This window comes from Odontesthes bonariensis, chromosome 1 (genome assembly GCF_027942865.1).
Source record: "Odontesthes bonariensis isolate fOdoBon6 chromosome 1, fOdoBon6.hap1, whole genome shotgun sequence".
Lineage (NCBI taxonomy): Eukaryota > Metazoa > Chordata > Actinopteri > Atheriniformes > Atherinopsidae > Odontesthes > Odontesthes bonariensis.
The window spans coordinates 40,528,336-40,546,020 of NC_134506.1; the positions used below are offsets into that span (position 1 = coordinate 40,528,336).

At 43.9% G+C, this 17,685-nt stretch overlaps 1 protein-coding gene across 10 annotated transcripts in view; it reads right to left on the reverse strand.

Annotated features, from left to right (window-relative positions):
• The window catches only part of LOC142380994 (C-myc promoter-binding protein-like), a 106,831-nt gene that overhangs the window by 47,053 nt on the left and 42,093 nt on the right, over window positions 1-17,685 (reverse strand). For all 10 annotated transcript variants that reach the window (XM_075466889.1, XM_075466892.1, XM_075466887.1 and 7 more), the window contains exons 6-12: window positions 14,112-14,401; window positions 11,720-11,786; window positions 11,442-11,500; window positions 9,366-9,510; window positions 7,378-7,553; window positions 6,395-6,495; window positions 5,432-5,647 (exon numbers count right to left, since the gene is read on the reverse strand). In XM_075466889.1, coding sequence (XP_075323004.1) covers window positions 5,432-5,647; window positions 6,395-6,495; window positions 7,378-7,553; window positions 9,366-9,510; window positions 11,442-11,500; window positions 11,720-11,786; window positions 14,112-14,401 — 1,054 coding nt within the window. The remainder of the gene's footprint in view (window positions 1-5,431; window positions 5,648-6,394; window positions 6,496-7,377; window positions 7,554-9,365; window positions 9,511-11,441; window positions 11,501-11,719; window positions 11,787-14,111; window positions 14,402-17,685) is intronic.

Sequence of the window (17,685 nt, forward strand, 5' to 3'; positions counted from 1 at the left end):
GATTTTAATAACTGCTTTGTCATTTACAGTTTGTTACAGTTTGTTACAGTGTACAGCGCAGCCTTCTGATGACACTCTGCAGCCTAATAAACTCCAAACCAGCTAAAGTTGATTCACAGCTGGTGAACTTTCCCTTTTTTTATTGTTTGGGGGTAAGTTGGAGGGTATTCACCTGGTTGCATGATGGAATATGTGCTGCTAGATGTTGCTACATCCTTCACATTAAGATGTTTAAACATCTATTAGTCTATAATAATATTCACAGTACAGCCTAATAAACATAGCAACACATTTCTATTATTGTATTTGTATTAGGGCTGGGCGACTTAACTCGTTATTATCGCGTTAAATCGTTAATTATTTAACCACGATAACTATTTTATCGGGGCTTTTGTGCCTTTAATGGATAGGTGAGGAACCGGAAAAGAAAGTATTCTGCGGATCCACCAAACATGGAGAAGGTTACGGAACTTTTACTCGGCCGTTTTCATTTTAAAGTTCTTCCAGACGGCGGAGTCGACAGAACCAAAGTCATCTGTAAACACTGCCAAGTTGAATTGTCTTCTCAGCGTAGTAGTTCCAGTCTAAAATATCACTTAAAGGCAAAACACACAACTGATAGCAGCAAGTCATTCAAGGAAACAGACAGTGGAGCGAGGCTTCTACATAAAAACTACAGAAAGATGCTGATGTTAAAAGTGTGTTTGCACAACAAATGTTACGGCACTTTCATTCATATGGCAGCACATTTAAAATAAAACTAAATGCTAAAAGCTATACGCTACTTTTGGATTCATTTTTGGATTTCGCGTACAAATGCGATTAATCGTGATTAATCAGGGAAATCATGTGATTAATTAGATTAAACATTTTAATCGTTGCCCAGTCCTACTAATTTTTATACATATTAAATACATACATATATACATATATACATATATATGTATGTATTTAAGGTCAAAAAGCGGTCAGGGGTTCATGCATGATGTACGGGCCTGTCCCATCTACCCTCAGTTCACGGTAACGTACTGATGTACTGCTGTTCCTCCTCACATAACTCAGACTGGACACGACCTTGGCCTCAGCTATCCTCCAATGGCGCAGCCATGATGTTACCCCAGCTCATCTCAGCTAAATCAGAACCAGCTTTCATCGGCTCCATTCCAGGAGCTCGAGTCCAGCCTTTGAGCCGTCGAGCAGCTGCACTGCTAACTGGCTAACCTTCAGTTTCAAAAGGTCTTAGAACCCCTAAAACAAGTAACTTTTTTTTTCCCCATCTCCAGCCTTCAAAACAAGCATGTGTGCTTTTTACTCAGGGGTGGGGATGGACGCCAATGAAAGCTTATGTATTAAACAACACCATCTGTTTTTCCAAACTGACCAGCTGCACAGACAAAGGTACAACAGATGACAGACTTTTTGTTGATACATTAGGAAACTAATTAGCACTAATCGTGCTCTGTAACTTTACAACTATGACTGAGCGGGCTTCAGAGTTTCAGTGCATAATAACGAAAAAGTTTAGCAAACTTCTCTGGGTAGCAGAGGCCCTGATGCGTCCTGAAAACTAAGTCCTGCTGGTTTTATTCACCTCACAGTACATCAATGTAAACAGACTGAATAAATGCAGTTCTGCTAAAAGAAAACATGAAACTTCCTCGTTGACCTAATAAATGGCAGTTAAAGAAGTAGGGACAGCATGTTAAGTGTAAGTAAAATCATTTTGAAGCCTCTGATGCCAGCAATAAAGAAAAGGAAATGCTTTAAAGAGGAATATCTCTGCTGGAAATGTGAGAGGAGTAAGGGAACACTTTTACACATGTTATATGAATGTGAAATGACACAAAACCTATGGGAAAATGTAATATTATTCATCAACAAAGTGTTCAGGACAAATTTATCTCAGAGCCCCGCCCTATGTATTTTGGGCTTATCATTCCAGCAAACTTTATGGTGTAGTTTGGCCCTTACTACAGGGTGCAGGGTTGTTTTAAGACACTGGAAAACCAAAAATATTATACCATTTAAAGAGTGGTTAGGAGAAATGAACAAAATAGCGAGCTACGAGCAACTGATTTTCAGGCTGAACAATAAGGAGGAGATATTCATGAAACTATGCGGTCCCTTCATAAGTGTTGGGCGAGATGCTTGATTGGCGGGGCAATGTTGATGAAACTTTATGTGGATAGCGAGATGTGTCCTAACTGTGACAAAAGTCTGATTTGTTGTTGGATGGTGACTGTGGGAGTGAGGGAGCCAGGTGAGATGCTGGAGATGTTAACCCTGTGTATGTTGATGTATGTAATTATTTTTACGTTTGGATTACTTTAGTTTATGTAAGCGTTTTTTAGCGAGTAATGTTTTGTGTGTGGGTTGTTGTTTTTTTTCTCATGTTATGTTGTTTTATTCTTGTCATTGTTCATGTATGTCGTTCCTTTTGTTGTACCGTTGAAAAGCAATGAAAAAGTGAATTACAAAAAAAAAAAAGAGGAATATCTCACAGGGTGAAATGGCGGGAGGGGAACATAATTGGGTTTTACCGTGAAAACAGAAGCTGAGGCTTCTGTGAAAGGCTGTCGTGACGTCCCAGAGAAATCCGACGTCTTATCACCCTTGGTAGATTACATCATGAAAGGTTTCAGAGAATGTGTTTGAAGGGGGACAATCAGCGTAACGTTTAAAAACCAGCATCCGTGACGCTGCTCATTAAACGGGCTACTTCCTCATCGGTGTGGGCACCATTGATAGAGTTTAGCCCCTCGTGTTTTAACGTCTTTTCCCCCTTCTGACACCCAAGTGGAAGCACGCATTGCTGCGTGCCTGGCAGACATCTCGGGGTGGATGTCGATGCACCACCTTAAGCTCAACCTGGACAAGACTGAGCTGGTGTTTCTCCCGGGGAAGGGCTGCCCATTTAGAGACCTGGCCATCACCATGGATGCCTCTGTGGTGACATCAACCCGAACCGCGAGGAATCTGGGTGTGACCCTGGACGATGAACTGTCGTTCTCGCCAAACATCGCATCAGTGACCCGTTCCTGCCGATTCCTCCTCTACAACATCCGGAGGATTCGCCCCTTCCTCACCGACAAGGCAGCACAGGTGCTCATCCAGGCTCTTGTCATCTCCCGCCTGGACTACTGCAACTCCCTCCTTGCTGGCGCCCCGGCTTCTGCCATCAGACCTCTGGAGCTGGTTCAGAAAGCTGCTGCTCGTCTGGTGTTCAACCTCCCCAAGTTCTCCCACACCACTCCCCTTCTCCGCTCTCTACACTGGCTCCCTGTAGCTGCTCGCATCCAGTTTAAGATTCTGGTGCTGGCCTACAGGGCAGTGGAAGGAACAGCTCCTTCATACCTCCAGGCTATGGTCAAGCCCTACACCCCCGCCCGACCACTTCGCTCTGCGGCCACCAGGCGCCTGGCTGCCCCGTCACTCAGGGGTCCCTGCGCACGATCGACACGGTCACGGCTTTTCTCTGTTCTGGCACCCCGATGGTGGAACGATCTCCCGACTGATATCAGGACAGCTGAGTCGCTGCCCATCTTTCGCCGTAGGCTGAAAACCCACCTCTTCAAGAAAAACTTCCCTGATCCGCCCTCTTAGGACAGCACCTGCGCCGTCCTAGTTCCTTACGCACTTATTGTTTCCTCCACCACTGGCACCCTCTATATTTTCATTACCCCCTACCCGAACCAGGGTTTGCATCCCATTCCTGCTTTTTCTACCTCTTTTATTTCTTCCCCTACCCGAACCAGGGTTTGCATCCCCACCCCGCTGTGACTGGTGTGCAGTTGGTGAGAGGCTGGTTGGTTATCGCACTTACTCTAGCACTAGTTTTGCTCTTAGCTGTTTGGTAGTGGAAGGAAATGCACTTATGATTTCTTGTGACCTGAAGTTTTTTTGCCTACCGATGTTGAACGCACTTATTGTAAGTCGCTTTGGTTAAAAGCGTCTGCAAAATGACCGTAATGTAATGTAATGTAATGTAACTTGTATTTACTTCCTTGTCACACCTGGCTTCTGTTTCTAATTACCTCGACTGCTGCTCGTATTGAAATCGCTCCCTCAGTCCATATTCTCCTTGGTTTTTAGTGTTCATTGCCAGTTTATTCTTCTGTCTGTAAGTCAGCTGATGTCTTTTTCTTTGGTTTCAGCTGTTCTTTCTCTCTGAGTATTTGTTCTTTTAACTTCCCTTCTGTGATTCCTTCGTATCGCCTTTGTTCTTTGCCTTTGGCAGCGCCGCCTCGCTCCTGTCTCCTGTCTGCATTCACGCGCTCCTTTCATGAATCCCGTGACATATACACGTTTTGGAGGAACATAGCGCTGTCAATGTCACACCCAATTATTTTGTGATTTACAACAACATGACTGGGGGAAATGTGATGCCCAACACTTACAGAGCGCTGTTAAAAAAAAAACAGACCAGATGCAAAGCGATGATAAACATGCTCTGGTTCCTAATTTGTGAAACGTGTTGCTTGGCAACAAATTTAAAATAAGCAAATTAGGGCTGGGCAACAATTAAAATGTTTAATCTAATTAATCACATGATTTCCCTGATTAATCACGATTAATCGCATTTGTACGCAAAATCCAAAAAATGAATTTAAAAGTAGTGTATAGCTTTTAGCATTTAGTTTTATTTTAAATGTGCTGCCATATGAATGAAAGTGCCATAACATTTGTTGTGCAAACACACTTTTAACATCAGCATCTTTCTGTAGTTTTTATGTAGAAGCCTCGCTCCACTGTCTGTTTCCTTGAATGACTTGCTGCTATCAGTTGTGTGTTTTGCCTTTAAGTGATATTTTAGACTGGAACTACTACGCTGAGAAGACAATTCAACTTGGCAGTAAATGCAGGAGTTTTTTTTAGTTTTTTTATTTTGAAATACGTGCTTTTATGTTGAAACAAGTAAAACAGGAAGTAGCGCCGGTTAGCTCCGTGAGCTTCACACAGAGACCGAGGAGCACCTGTAGCGGTGATGTTACCTGCTAGTTAATTTTTATTTTATTCCTCCATTCTTCGTGGTGTTTGCTGTAACTGTGTGAATGTGATGCATCCAACAGATTTTTACAATTATAAAACCTGCGTTAATGCTCGATAAAATATTTATCGTCGTTAAATAATTAACAAGTTAACGCGATAATAACGAGTTAACTCGCCCAGCCCTAAAGCAAATACTAAAAAACAACTAAAACTACAGTTCTCAGTTGCAACTTTTGATAGTGTAGCTTGTTTTTGTGCTTTTTTTGTCAGTATTTCCTCCACACTGCCAGCTTTGGACAGCGACCAGAGGAAAACTGGCTCATTACACAGCAGTGGGCTTGTTATGCTTCCTGTGTGAGGACTTTGTAGAGGCGGCTGGGAAAAGGAGACCCATTCAGCCTTTTTTTTTGGCTGACATTTTTCCTCATATTGTTCATCATACCTTGCAGGTCGAACAGCGAGCTAGCGTCTGTGGCTTTCTCCGACGGGGCTTGAGTGATCGGTCGAAGGAAGGAGCGATAACCCTTTAAGATTGCTGCCATGAAGCGCAGGAAGGCTTCCTGGATCTCCAGCTCGAGTGTGTGGAGACTCTTCCCACAGCTCAGCTCATGAGAGTCGCTCATGCTCAGCTCAAGCAACCCATTACTGGGATACTGACCTGCAGAGGAAGAAAAAGGATCATTTCAGCAAAAAGTTCCTTCCAACTGAGGCTGCTGAGTCATTTCAATAAGGTCATCATGGTCAAAGTACATGTATTTAAAGGTCTTGTGCCTGTGCAGTATTTATGCAAGCATTCCTATGGCAAATAAGGATTAACATCCCATAATTACAATGAATAAACTCCAGTAGATATCCGCTTTTCCAAAGATCCAAGAGGCTTAAATCTCTCAAATAAAACCTCTGGCATGCATATCAATGTTCAGCCCTTCTGGCAGCGACTGGGCAGATTTTCAACTTCACTGAATCAGAAAATTCATTTATTCAATTACTGCAGATGAATAAGCAGCAGATTTTTAATGGTCTCTCAGTGAGTGTGCTTCTCAAATAGCCGAGAAAGTTTACAATAACACGGTGGGCACCGCAGCGGGGCTGGCGGGTAGTTAGGATATGATGCCACAATGGGATTATTGCTCACTTTCAGTTTGCTGAAAGGAGGAAACGATGCGGGGCAAACGCACAATGGTGATGAAAAAGAACATTTTTCCCAAAATAAATATATACATTTAGCTTATTTTTAATTAAACATCTTTGCTGTTAAACATCTTCTATTCGTGTGAACTGAAAGGAAAACAAAACCCTGCGAAAAAAAACGTGACAGAAGGCGTGTTTTGCGGCACTTGAACTGAGAAATGAGCTGTTTCACAACCGTTTATTCTGCCAGTTGGTAAGTCAGCTCAGTACTCACCATCAATCAGCTGCTGGTAGAGGTTGCTCAGCACATTCATTAGGTTTTTACAGGCTTTCTTTGGCAGGATCTTCCATGTGAGAGCTCTCTTATCTTCATTACTGGGAAAAGCAAAATCACACACACTGAGTTTTAGAGAGCCGGAGTGGCCAAAAGCAACACGAGCATCGGAGTTCAGACCACCCTAACGCTGTCTGGCTGCTAATGGGGCCAGAAATGATGCGAACCATTACTGACCTTAGCTGACACTCTGGAAAATTGCATTCTCCTCATATTGAAACAAGTCTGGCACTATAAAAATAACCATTTCTGACCACTCTTTGGGGAAATTAACTTCTAAACTTAGAGCCCAAGACCTGGCAGCTATGTGCCCTTGAAAAAAGATACAGCAAGGAAATAATATTTAAGTGCTGTTTGGTCTAAATCTACACGCAATTACACAATATAGTATTCATTATAAGAGGCCGAGAGTTCAGCAAAAGATTTCATTCATCACATCTGTTGCTTCTCCAAATTAGGAGCTACTTCCTCTTCTTTAAGTGGGGTTGTGCTGAGTAGTTCTATCCTCAACACGTACTGTGTCAGTGTCTGGAGGAAGTAAACACCTGGATGAGAGAGAATTTTCTACAATTAAATGGAGACCAAACTGAGATAATTCTGTTTGGTAGCAAAGAGAAGAGGGTCAGCGTTGGTAAATATCTTGAGACTCGGGACCTTACAATCACTGACCAAGTTCGTAACCTCGGAGTGTTGATAGACTCAGATCTGACTTTCAGCAGCCACATCAAAGCTGTCACCAAGGCAGCTTTTTACCATCTCAGAAACATCAACAGAATTAAAGGTTTCCTCTCCCAAAAAGACCAGGAGAAACTCAGAGAAACTATTTTATGTGAAGCACTTTGAATTGTTTTGTACATGAAATGTGCTACAAACAAATTTGACTTTTTGACTTTGACTCAAAGCTTTGAAGGGACTGTGCTCACTGAAAGATGGTGTTTGTGTCCAGGTCCACGCAGCTCACATCCGGCGGAGGGTCATAAAGATCAAAGTAGCGCGAGTCCACTCCTACAATGAACGGACAGGGGGCGCTCAACACGTCAGCCAACGCCAGGGGACACAGGGGGATATATGGGCACTGCCAGTGGAACGGGAAGATCATCTGAGGAAGAAGATGAGAGACTCCAGTGACCCGTAGAATATATAGTGCCGTGCTTTCATTGCCCTGTTGCTGATCGATTACTGCTGGGTGGCTGGTCAGTGCATGAAGAGCAGGCTAAGGTCAGGCTTACAGTAAAAAGATGGCATCAAAGAATCTTGCTACACACTTGAACCGCTTCAGTTTATTTATATTAACTTTAACACTTTTACAACCTAAACACGCCTGAGTAATCCAGAAATTCAATAATGAACCGTGTCGGATGTTCTAATAAATAAACAGGGTAACTGTTGGGGCTGCGTTTTGTTAAATTAAAGGGATAGTTCGCCTCTTTTGACATGAAGCTGTATGACATCCCATATCAGCAATATCATTTATGAACATTTTCTTACCCCCTCCCAAGAGCCAGCTTCAGCAGCCGAGGATCAGACCGCCAAGGTCTCCGCCTTCGGCTGCCACCCAGCTCACACTGCACCCGACCCCCTTGGCCCCTCCCACGGGTGGTGAGCCCGTCGGAAAGGGGACCCACGTTATTTCTTCGGGCTGTGCCCAACCGAGCCCCACGGGCACAGACCCGGCCACCAGGAGCTCGCTCCAATATTGTCCATCATCAAAGGGGGGTTTTATGAGCTGTTCTTTGTCTGGTCCCTCATCTAGGATCTGTTTGCCTTGGGTGACCCTAGCAGGGGCTAAAAGCCCCGGGCAACATAGCTCCCGGACTCATTGGGGCGTGCAACCCCTCCCCCCCCCCCCCCCCCACGGTAAGGTGACAGCTCATGGGGGGGCGAATACAAGCGGATACAAGCGGATACAAGCGGCCGAAATGAGTTTCCTCCGCAGGGTGTCTGGGCTCTCCCTTAGAGATAGGGTGAGAAGCTCGGTCATCCGGGAGGGGCTCGGAGTAGAACCGCTGCTCCTCCGCATCGAGAGGAGTCAGATGAGGTGGCTCGGGCATCTGGTGAGAATGCCTCCTGGACGCCTCCCCGGTGAGGTGTTCCGGGCCCGTCCCACTGGGAGGAGGCCCCGGGGAAGACCCAGGACACGTTGGAGAGACTATGTCTCTCGGCTGGCCTGGGAACGCCTCGGGGTCCCCCCAGAAGAGCTGGAGGAAGTGGCCCGGAGACCCCCGGACCCCCAGAGAAGCGGAAGATAATGGATGGATGGATGGATGGATTCTTACCCCCTGCTGCATCCTGTGAGCAGAGTTCCAGCCTCGTTTTGGCATTGATGAAGGTAGCCCGGCTAGATGGCTGGGGTTTAAAAAATAAAGCGTTTTGCTTCTCAAAACAATATGCGTTCAAAAGAGTAATACATTTGCATCACAAAATCGTTCTCCAGGAAAAAGTCAGACCTCACAATCGCTTGGCTCTATTTTCTCTCCCTTCGTATCACTGCGTGCTGCCGCCTGCCGACAGCCGCGCCTGTTACGGTGTTTGCTGCTCGGTCTGCACAGCACGCAGTGATATGAAGGTAGAGAGAAATAGCGCCAAGTGATTGTGAGGTCTGACTTCTTCTGGATGAACGATTTTGTGATGCAAATGTATTACTCTTTTGAACGCATATTGTTTTGAGAAGCAAAACGCTTTATTTTTTAAACCCCGGCCAACTAGCCGGACTACCTTCATCAACGCCAAAACGAGGCTGGAACTCGGCTCACAGGATGCAGCAGGGGGTAAGAAGATGTTCATAAATGATATTGCTAATATGGGATGTCATACAGCTTCATTTCAAAAGAGGCGAACTATCCCTTTAACTGACAGATAGCAGCATGTAGCTAATTGTAGCTGGGAATGAATGTGCCATGCAGTAGCTTACAGACACCAGAGCCTCGGTGACGCTCGTCAGCACCGCCGGCCGTAACGAGTGGACCAAGATTTTGTGTTCAGTGACGGCGAACACCAGCAAGGTGACAGCGTTCTCTGGTCCAAGGTTCTGCAGTAATGTGGAAAATCGACCGCCGCTACAGAAACACAAAACCAGATCAGATATCAAAATCACTGCTGCAAGCACCCCCCGAGGGAACTACTGGTGTCAGGAGGTCTAAATACCATTTATACAGCAGATATTTTGTTGTGTGAAGCATATTTTGCTTATTTCTGAAGAAACAGAATGTTTCATTTTAATAACTTTTAGCTTTGGGCTCCTCTGAGCCTATAAAGCTGACTGGTGCTTAGAAACCAGGCTTTAAAAGATATCCAAGTGTTTCTGGCTTGCAGTTTTCCACAGTTTGAAATGGCGTTAAGAGACGGGTAGTTAAGAGGAACTTTTGGACGTCAAACCCAGAAGTTTAACTCTGAGATAAAACTCCATTTCTGCAGGGCAGAGAGGAACAATAAAACCTCCGTACATGTGACTGCTGACGAGTCGGTGCTGAGCTGATGTGGCAGCGAGAGGCAAGAGGAACGTCGACATATATATTCAAAAATACTGACTGTAAATGTAAATGTAAATGTATTTTATTTATACAGCCCTTTACAGACAATCCTTACGATGTACTAAAGTGCTTTACAGCAGGTAATAAATAAAGAGAAGAATAAGTAAAAACAAATAAAAACAATAAAAGAACAACGAAAGCAATAAAATACAACAAAATCGAATAAGATAAAATAAGATAAAAGTGTCATCATACTACTGGGTATTAAAAGCAATCCTAAATAAGTAGGTTTTTAAATGTCATACAGGCTGTTGAGAAGGTGAAAGAGGTTGGCCTCTTCAACTGGACAACAGTCTCCAAGAAACATGGGATGAAGGTTTTTGGGAGGATCTCCCCCAGACTTAATCATCATCAAACATCTGTTCGGAGATCATAAACCTGCTTTTTGTGCAAGCCCAAAAATACTGTACCTCAGAACTCGAACTGAAGTGGGAATGAAAGGACTCTTAGCTTTAAAAATCAATTAAAAAACTGTGACTTCTACGGAAGCCCAGAGCGGCCGTGGTACGTATAAACTTTTTTTTATGGTTTTCTTGAGATAACGAGATAATTTTGTCGTTATCTCGAGAAAACAATGATCGTTTTCTCGAGATAACGAGTTAATTTACCGATGGTTTTCGAGGCCCCTTTTTCTCCCCAGTCCGCCCCTGTTTTATGTGTTTTATGTGTTTTATGTGTTTCGCAGTTTGTTTGTCTTGTAGAGATAACTTTCATATCAGCCCGCGTCATTTAAGGAGACGGCCGACTCGACTGCAGCTCAACAGGCGTTTACACCTCAGTGATCCTGCTGATGTAGTCGACTTCATCAGTGACCAGCTGAGGGGACCAGGCCGTCTCCATGGTTACCGAATGATGCACAAGTGGTGCCGTTATCGTTTTCTCGAGATAACGAGATAAATAACTCGTTATCTCGAGATAACGAGTTATAATGCTTGTCACACCAGCGGGATTTGCTTTGTGCATTTTCACAGCAGAATTGTTACACAAACGCTCCACATTCCATGTTTGATTCATAGGCTACTTTATTCAGTTTTCAATGAAAGGGGGGTAACAATGGGTAAAAACCTTTGCCAGAAATACATATAAACACATGTAAACAGGGGCGAACTGGGGAGAAAAAGGGGCCTCGAAAACCATCTGTAAATTATCTCGTTATCTCGAGAAAACCATCAAAAAAAAGTTTATACGTACCATGTCCGCTCTGGGCTTCCGTAGACTTCTGCCACAGTGGGTGATTACATAAAGAGCACGGACACAATATGCCACGAGTGCTTTTTCCTTTTCTTTTCTTCCCTTAAAGCAACGAAACAAAACTAACAATGCTTTGGATTCATTTTCAGACTTTTAGTGTTTCTGGCTCATTGTGTTTACTTTTCTTCACTCCAAAAATCAGTAAAATTCACACAGCGGCAGCCAACAGTCACTCAAAAGTCTGAGGTCTGGTAAAAAAAACTTACCTGAGTGGTAAAGGAGACGACACCGGCTGGCTCAACATCATGCTGTCATGTGGGGAAAGCTGAAGAAAAGCTGGAGAGTGAGATAAAAAAACACAACCGAGCAAAAAAATGCCTGCACTGAATCATTTATATGTTCATCCATAATGGAGGACCTAAACTACTGCACCCCACAGGCAATCCAAGGTCCATTCTTTCACTCTGCTTTCTGCACAATGGTTCATTCCAGAGTTTAACACAAACATCACAGGCTGCGTTTCACTCTCAGACTCAAATCGTACCTGCACCAAGATGCGAGGCCTCTGGGAGGAAGGGAAGGGAACTTTGTGCATAAAGTGAGAGATGTGCCTGTGAAGAATAAGAATTAGGGGAATATGAGGCCAAAAATAACAGCAGTGGGAGGCAGAATAATCCGTCAGTGCACCCATCCTGAGTACCGAGAAGCGGGGAAACACGAAAAGCATGAATCTACTGTACCACATTACCCCGGCAGCTACATTTCAAGTGAATATCCAATTTAAAACAACGGTACCCTGGAAACAGACTTTCATGTCGTGCGTTAGATTAATTTGTCTTTTTCCCCTTTCATTTTTATTTGTTTTTTTTTATTCCAGTGCACGAATCAGACAAAACATTAGGCATTACCATCCGTCTCTCAGCTGCACTTAACATCACAGCTGGAGGAAATCTCCTCTGATTAAGTCGAGGTGACACCGTTCAGAAGCAAAGCTTCGGGAGTCGCTGCGATGTGTAGGTAAAAAGCAGATTTAGATCCGACTGAAAATCGTAAAAAGGACAACATCGGTTTAATTTTTTATGTATATATGCAATATTCCCAATTCAAATGGCCTTCTTTGTCTCATTTTTCCCACAATGCACCTTCTGTCTGCAGCGTGCGACGGGCCTGGACTCCAGACAGAGTTGCAGTGTTGTTACACGTGCAGAATGTGCTTTAACATCATCTTGTGGGAAGTATTGCCCTGAAAAAGACACCATCTGAACGACTGTAAATGTTGCTCTAAAACCTGTGTACATCATTAATGGAGGTTTTATATCACTTTTTTTTTTAATGTAGGCACATCTGCTAAAACAATGCCAAAGAAATCTCTTCCACAGACCAGTCGTAGTGTGTTTTGGGGGCCTAAAGTGTATAAGGAACCAGTCCAGTAAGTATCCCGACCCCCCCAGGGGACACACCTGCAACTATAACAGCTTGAAGAGATGATTTCTCAGATTATTAAACTAGTTTTTTCCTTTTTGCCCAGATCACAGACATCAGCCCGCACACCTGGGCTGACAGTCAGCAGGCGTCTGGAAGTCTTTGTTGGGTTGTTGCTGTCGGTATCAGAGTCTCAATGTGAGACGTTACTCTGGGTAAATGTGTGTTTTCTGTCGAGAAAAAGTGAGCTGCGGCCCCGAGTGAAGCCGTCTCACTGAAAATTAGTGGGTGCTGTGTTCACCTCTGATGCAATTTGGAGCGAGAGCAGTTGAATACCAACAGCTAGTGCAGAGTCAAGAGACACGAGGCTGAACGTAGCGGGTTTTACGGCAAGTAAAAGGGGCTTCAGATGAGCAACTAACCAATGATAACACAAACCATCACGGATGTGGACTTTGGAGTTGTTTGCATGCAATGATTTTGAGAGTCTTTTCCAATTTAAAATGAAAAGTATTATTCTTAAGCTGAATTATTCCTCACATCTTTACACCTGAAACACATAGCATGGGATTCTAACCATTTTCCAACTCATTTATAACCAATAACGATGCTGGCTTGTTACCATTTATCCATACTAGCTGTACAATGTCTTACCACACATTAGCCGCATTCGGACAGAGCAGTTCTAAGAACGGTCCTCCTCGAATCTCGTTCTAATACCTGCCCTTTCCCAGGGGAACTGTTTCAGTCTGTATTCGCACATGAGTTGGGACCAGATCGGGACTGATGCGACGCAGCCGTCTGTGACAGCGACGTGTTACTTTAGCGCCACATTCAACAACAAAACAGAACAAAACAAAACCCGCGAAAAGTAAGGAGAGAAGAAAAAAAAACACCAAGAAGCTAACATGGAGAGCGGGGAGGCCACCGTGTTCATGGTCTGCATGATGGTGATATTAATCATGGACGCTCACATCGGGCGTCTAACATGGAGGCTGGCAGAGCTCACAGAGAGAGTCAGGAGACGCAGGATGGAGCGCAGGCCGTACTTCTTGGTTTCATGAAGGAAGGAGAGCAGAGCGCCGCAGACAAAGGAGACAACGTGGAGGTTTAACTTATTAAACACGCGCCGGTTGTGTCCGTGTCGTATGAGGAAACATTTCAGCCTGACAACATGACAAGGGGCGGAGCTACCGACCACCAAACACCTCCGTCAGAGGTGTTCCTATGGAAACCAGAACAGACCCAGCTAAAGGAGCTAAAATGGTTCCAGGAACTGAGGGCCGTGGTCCCGAGTTCCTGTATGTGCGAATGAGGGAAAAAACGGCCCCGTTCCTGAAAAGGTAAAAGGAACTGCCAAAGGTTCCTACAGTGGGGATGCGGCTATTCTTGTTGTTCGTTTCACTTTTCATTTTTTTTACTACATGTGCGGTACTTTCTTGTTGCCCTTTCCTGTCCCAGCATCATATTCCCACATTTCATATGAACAGAGTATGAAAACAGAGGGGACTCACTTCTCGATGGGCAGGGCGTGAGGGCCCGAGATGGAGTAGCGGTACAGGAATGTGAGGAACTTGCGGAAAGCGTCGAAGAAGGGCCAGTGGGAGAGCAGGCAGACGCACTTGTTGGTGTACACTGCACGGGGGTTAGTGCTGCTGTTGGTAGTGCCGTTGGGATCAGTTGGACTGTCGGAGGGAGAGGGCTTGTGTTGTTCGGAGCTCAGGAGGCCCAGCTGGGAGCGCTGCTGATCGGTGAGGCACTCCTGTGGGAAGGGCTCATAGAACTGGATGGCAGCGCCATAAACCTGAAACGGGAGACATAAGTTGTATCATGTCTGTCCCCTTTAGAATAAGACAAACTACTTTTCACCTATCAGCCACAAAATGAGTTATTTCAGGAGGTGATGATTGATGAATGACTGTGACAGAGCAGTGCTCTGCTGGGAAAGCTTCGGTTCAACCAGGTTATCAGTGCTGCAGGCAAAGCACACACCCAGACCAAAGCTTCCACCGGAGGGACAAACAAACGCTCAAGAACAGCTCATTAACTCTGGGTCCAAACTCCCCACAGCCCGATACGTTTAAGCATTGTGTGATGTGTGGGAACAAGCCCAGTCCACAGAGGCCCAGCCCGGCAACGGATCCAAACTCACCACTGGCAGTGTCCCACGAGCAGACAGCACAGGACATCCAGTGTCCATCCCTCAACAAGTCAGAGCTGTTCTGATCACACAATGGAGTTCTACACAGTATCAGGCACACGTTTCTGATGTGAAACACCAGGATTGACTCACTTCAAACTCAAAAAGCAGATCTCAGAGCTTCTACCAACATTTATTTTCACTATCAATCTATTTGCTAGCAACGAAGCTTTTAATAAGTCTTTATTTGAAAAGAAAACGCCACCTACAATTTTTCTAAACCCAACTTGACATCTTAGAATTACTTGTTTTATTGGAGCATTAACAAAACTATTGCAAAAATAAAAGTAAGAAATATTCCCATGTTAGCGTATCTGCCTTTCAGCTGAAATTCGTGACCTTTCAAAGTTGTTGCCAATCAGTTTTCTGTTGATTAATCAATCACTAATAATCCTCACATATACTCCTATACCTGTTGGCATTAACTGGACGTAAACTTTAAAAGAAATCAACTCTAACACCGACTCGGGGGCCTTTATAGCTCATCCGGTAGAGCGGTGACTTCTGTTGAGGGTTCAGGCCCAACTCTCAGGGTCAAAAGCTGGATCGGTTTCATTGATCTTGTAAGGGAAAAATTAATTTACATATACATTGTATGAGTGTTACTCTGTATCACCCGGTAATAACTCATTTAAGACACTTGTTTTTCTCTTTTCTCCCTCTTTCAATGAGGGTATTGTGCTCTTATGATTTAACAACTTTAAGGAGTTCGACAGGGAAGATGGCACGATACCGAGGCGCCTTGGCTGTAGAAAGGGAGGAAAGATAGATAACAAAGTCTTGAACATATCAAAGGAGTGACTACGTATTAACCTGTATATTAACTGACTTGTTTTCGCCTAAGAGTCAGAGCAACTCTGAACTCTGTTCTGTGTTGTTCTCTCTTGCAAGATATTATTAAAAGCATCTTATCTCCTCAGAAAATAACTGACTCTGTGCCTTACTAAAATTTCCGCAACAATCTAACGGAGCTAAAACACGCAACACTCTCAGAATAGAAGTGAAACCTCTAATTATTGTTTGATAGTAAATCTTCTATTGACCGAAAGTGAGTCTAGTTTCACCGTTCCTGTACCACGAGTGCCGACTGTGGGCCAAACAAGCGGCCAGCTGAACCACTGGCAGCATTGAACCAAACAACCACCCCCCGCTTCCTGGAAATATGAGACAATTTCCCAATTCATGCATAGATCAAAGCTGGCGGGCTTATCTGCTGCAGCACCTGTGTGAGCCGGTTTTTTACTTTTCCTCTGAAGGGAACGGCATGACCCACGTCTCTGTTTGTCTTCATGTGGATCAATGCGCTTGCTGTGTTAGGGAAATTGGCTTAATTCAATGAGCAGAATCATACTTTTATTCTCTGAATATTTATGAATGATCAGCTCGTTTAAAAAAAAAAAAAACACTTATTATGCTAACAACAACGTCTGTTCTTTTTGCCGATTAGCCCATTTCCACTTATGCAAGGGCCTCATTCTGGGGTGGTTTGAATAAAAAACAACCCATTAATTACACACATAAAGGGGAAAAAAAGGTGACAATCAGAATTAGAACGAAACAAACAAGAGAACTTTCATTCTCATAATAATGACTTTTATTCTGGATACTTTTTCCTCTACTAAGTTTAAAGATGCACTCAAAGCAGGTGATAAAATAAGATGTTTAGTGCACCTTTAGAACATGGAAAACTGGCAAGAGGCCATTAAAGTATTTAAATCCACCTTTACATATAATAGATTGAGAGAAACACAGTATAAAATATTACACCGTCTACACCTAACCCCTTACATACTAAATAAGATGGACCGTCAGGTTTCACCTCTCTGTAACCAGTGCCATAGAGGGGTAGGAACATATTACCATTACTTCTGACAATGTAAATTGATAAAAAAAATTTTGGGGTACGATCTCACGGGAACTGAGTGGCATCTTTCAAGCAAAGGTGAGGAGGGACCCTGGCCTCTTCATCCTCCCCTCAAAGGAGGCGACTCTAACCCGTTTGAAGTTCAAACTATGCGACAAATTACTACTATTGGCCAGAAAATGTATTTTAATTAACTGGATCAATGTTAAATCACCTACTGTCACCTTATGGTATCGGGAAATATTCCGGGTCCTCCCCCGTGAAAGACTTAGTGCAGTTGTGAAGGATAATGAGAGGTACTTTAATGAAATGTGGACTCCTCTGCTCAACTATCTACCTGACGAGTTGACTCAGCTCGTGATGAGGGGCCAGTCTTCCTTACAATGGCCACGCCCACCTGATATAAATCCGTAAGGGTCTTTTCTTGCAGTTACATACCACCATATTTAATTATTTTAAGTCTGTTCGATGTATCACTGTTTACTCTGTGGGAGGCTGATGTGACTTGTGCTGAGTTCGAAACCGCATACTACTCCATACTACATACTACATACTACATACTCCATACTTGCAAACTACATACTTCCATACTGCATACGACATACTCATCGATCAGACAGTATGCAGAGCGTTTACCCACAATGCATTTCGCTCCTGCCCGAGCCGAAATCAGCCGGCCTGAAGCTGATTTCACTTAAGCTCTAAACTCTGTAAACTTTAGCAACATTTGAAACATTTTCAGGTGAGAAAGTAGTCGTTTAGATCCCCAACGTGTTGAAAACCTGACAAAATACCGGCTATTTACAATTTTGTTCCCACGAATTCGGTGCTACTAAAGCTAGCTGCAGTGAGCAACGCACTTCCGGTTATTTTCACAAAATAAAATACCCGTTGCCTTTTATCATCGGGAAAGCCATTACGATACAATTGGTGCTTTTGTTTTGAAAACAGGAAGTGAACCTACCCTCGTTGTAGCTAGCTTGAAACTGTCGTTTTGACAGGAAATGACGATTGGCGTCGTCAA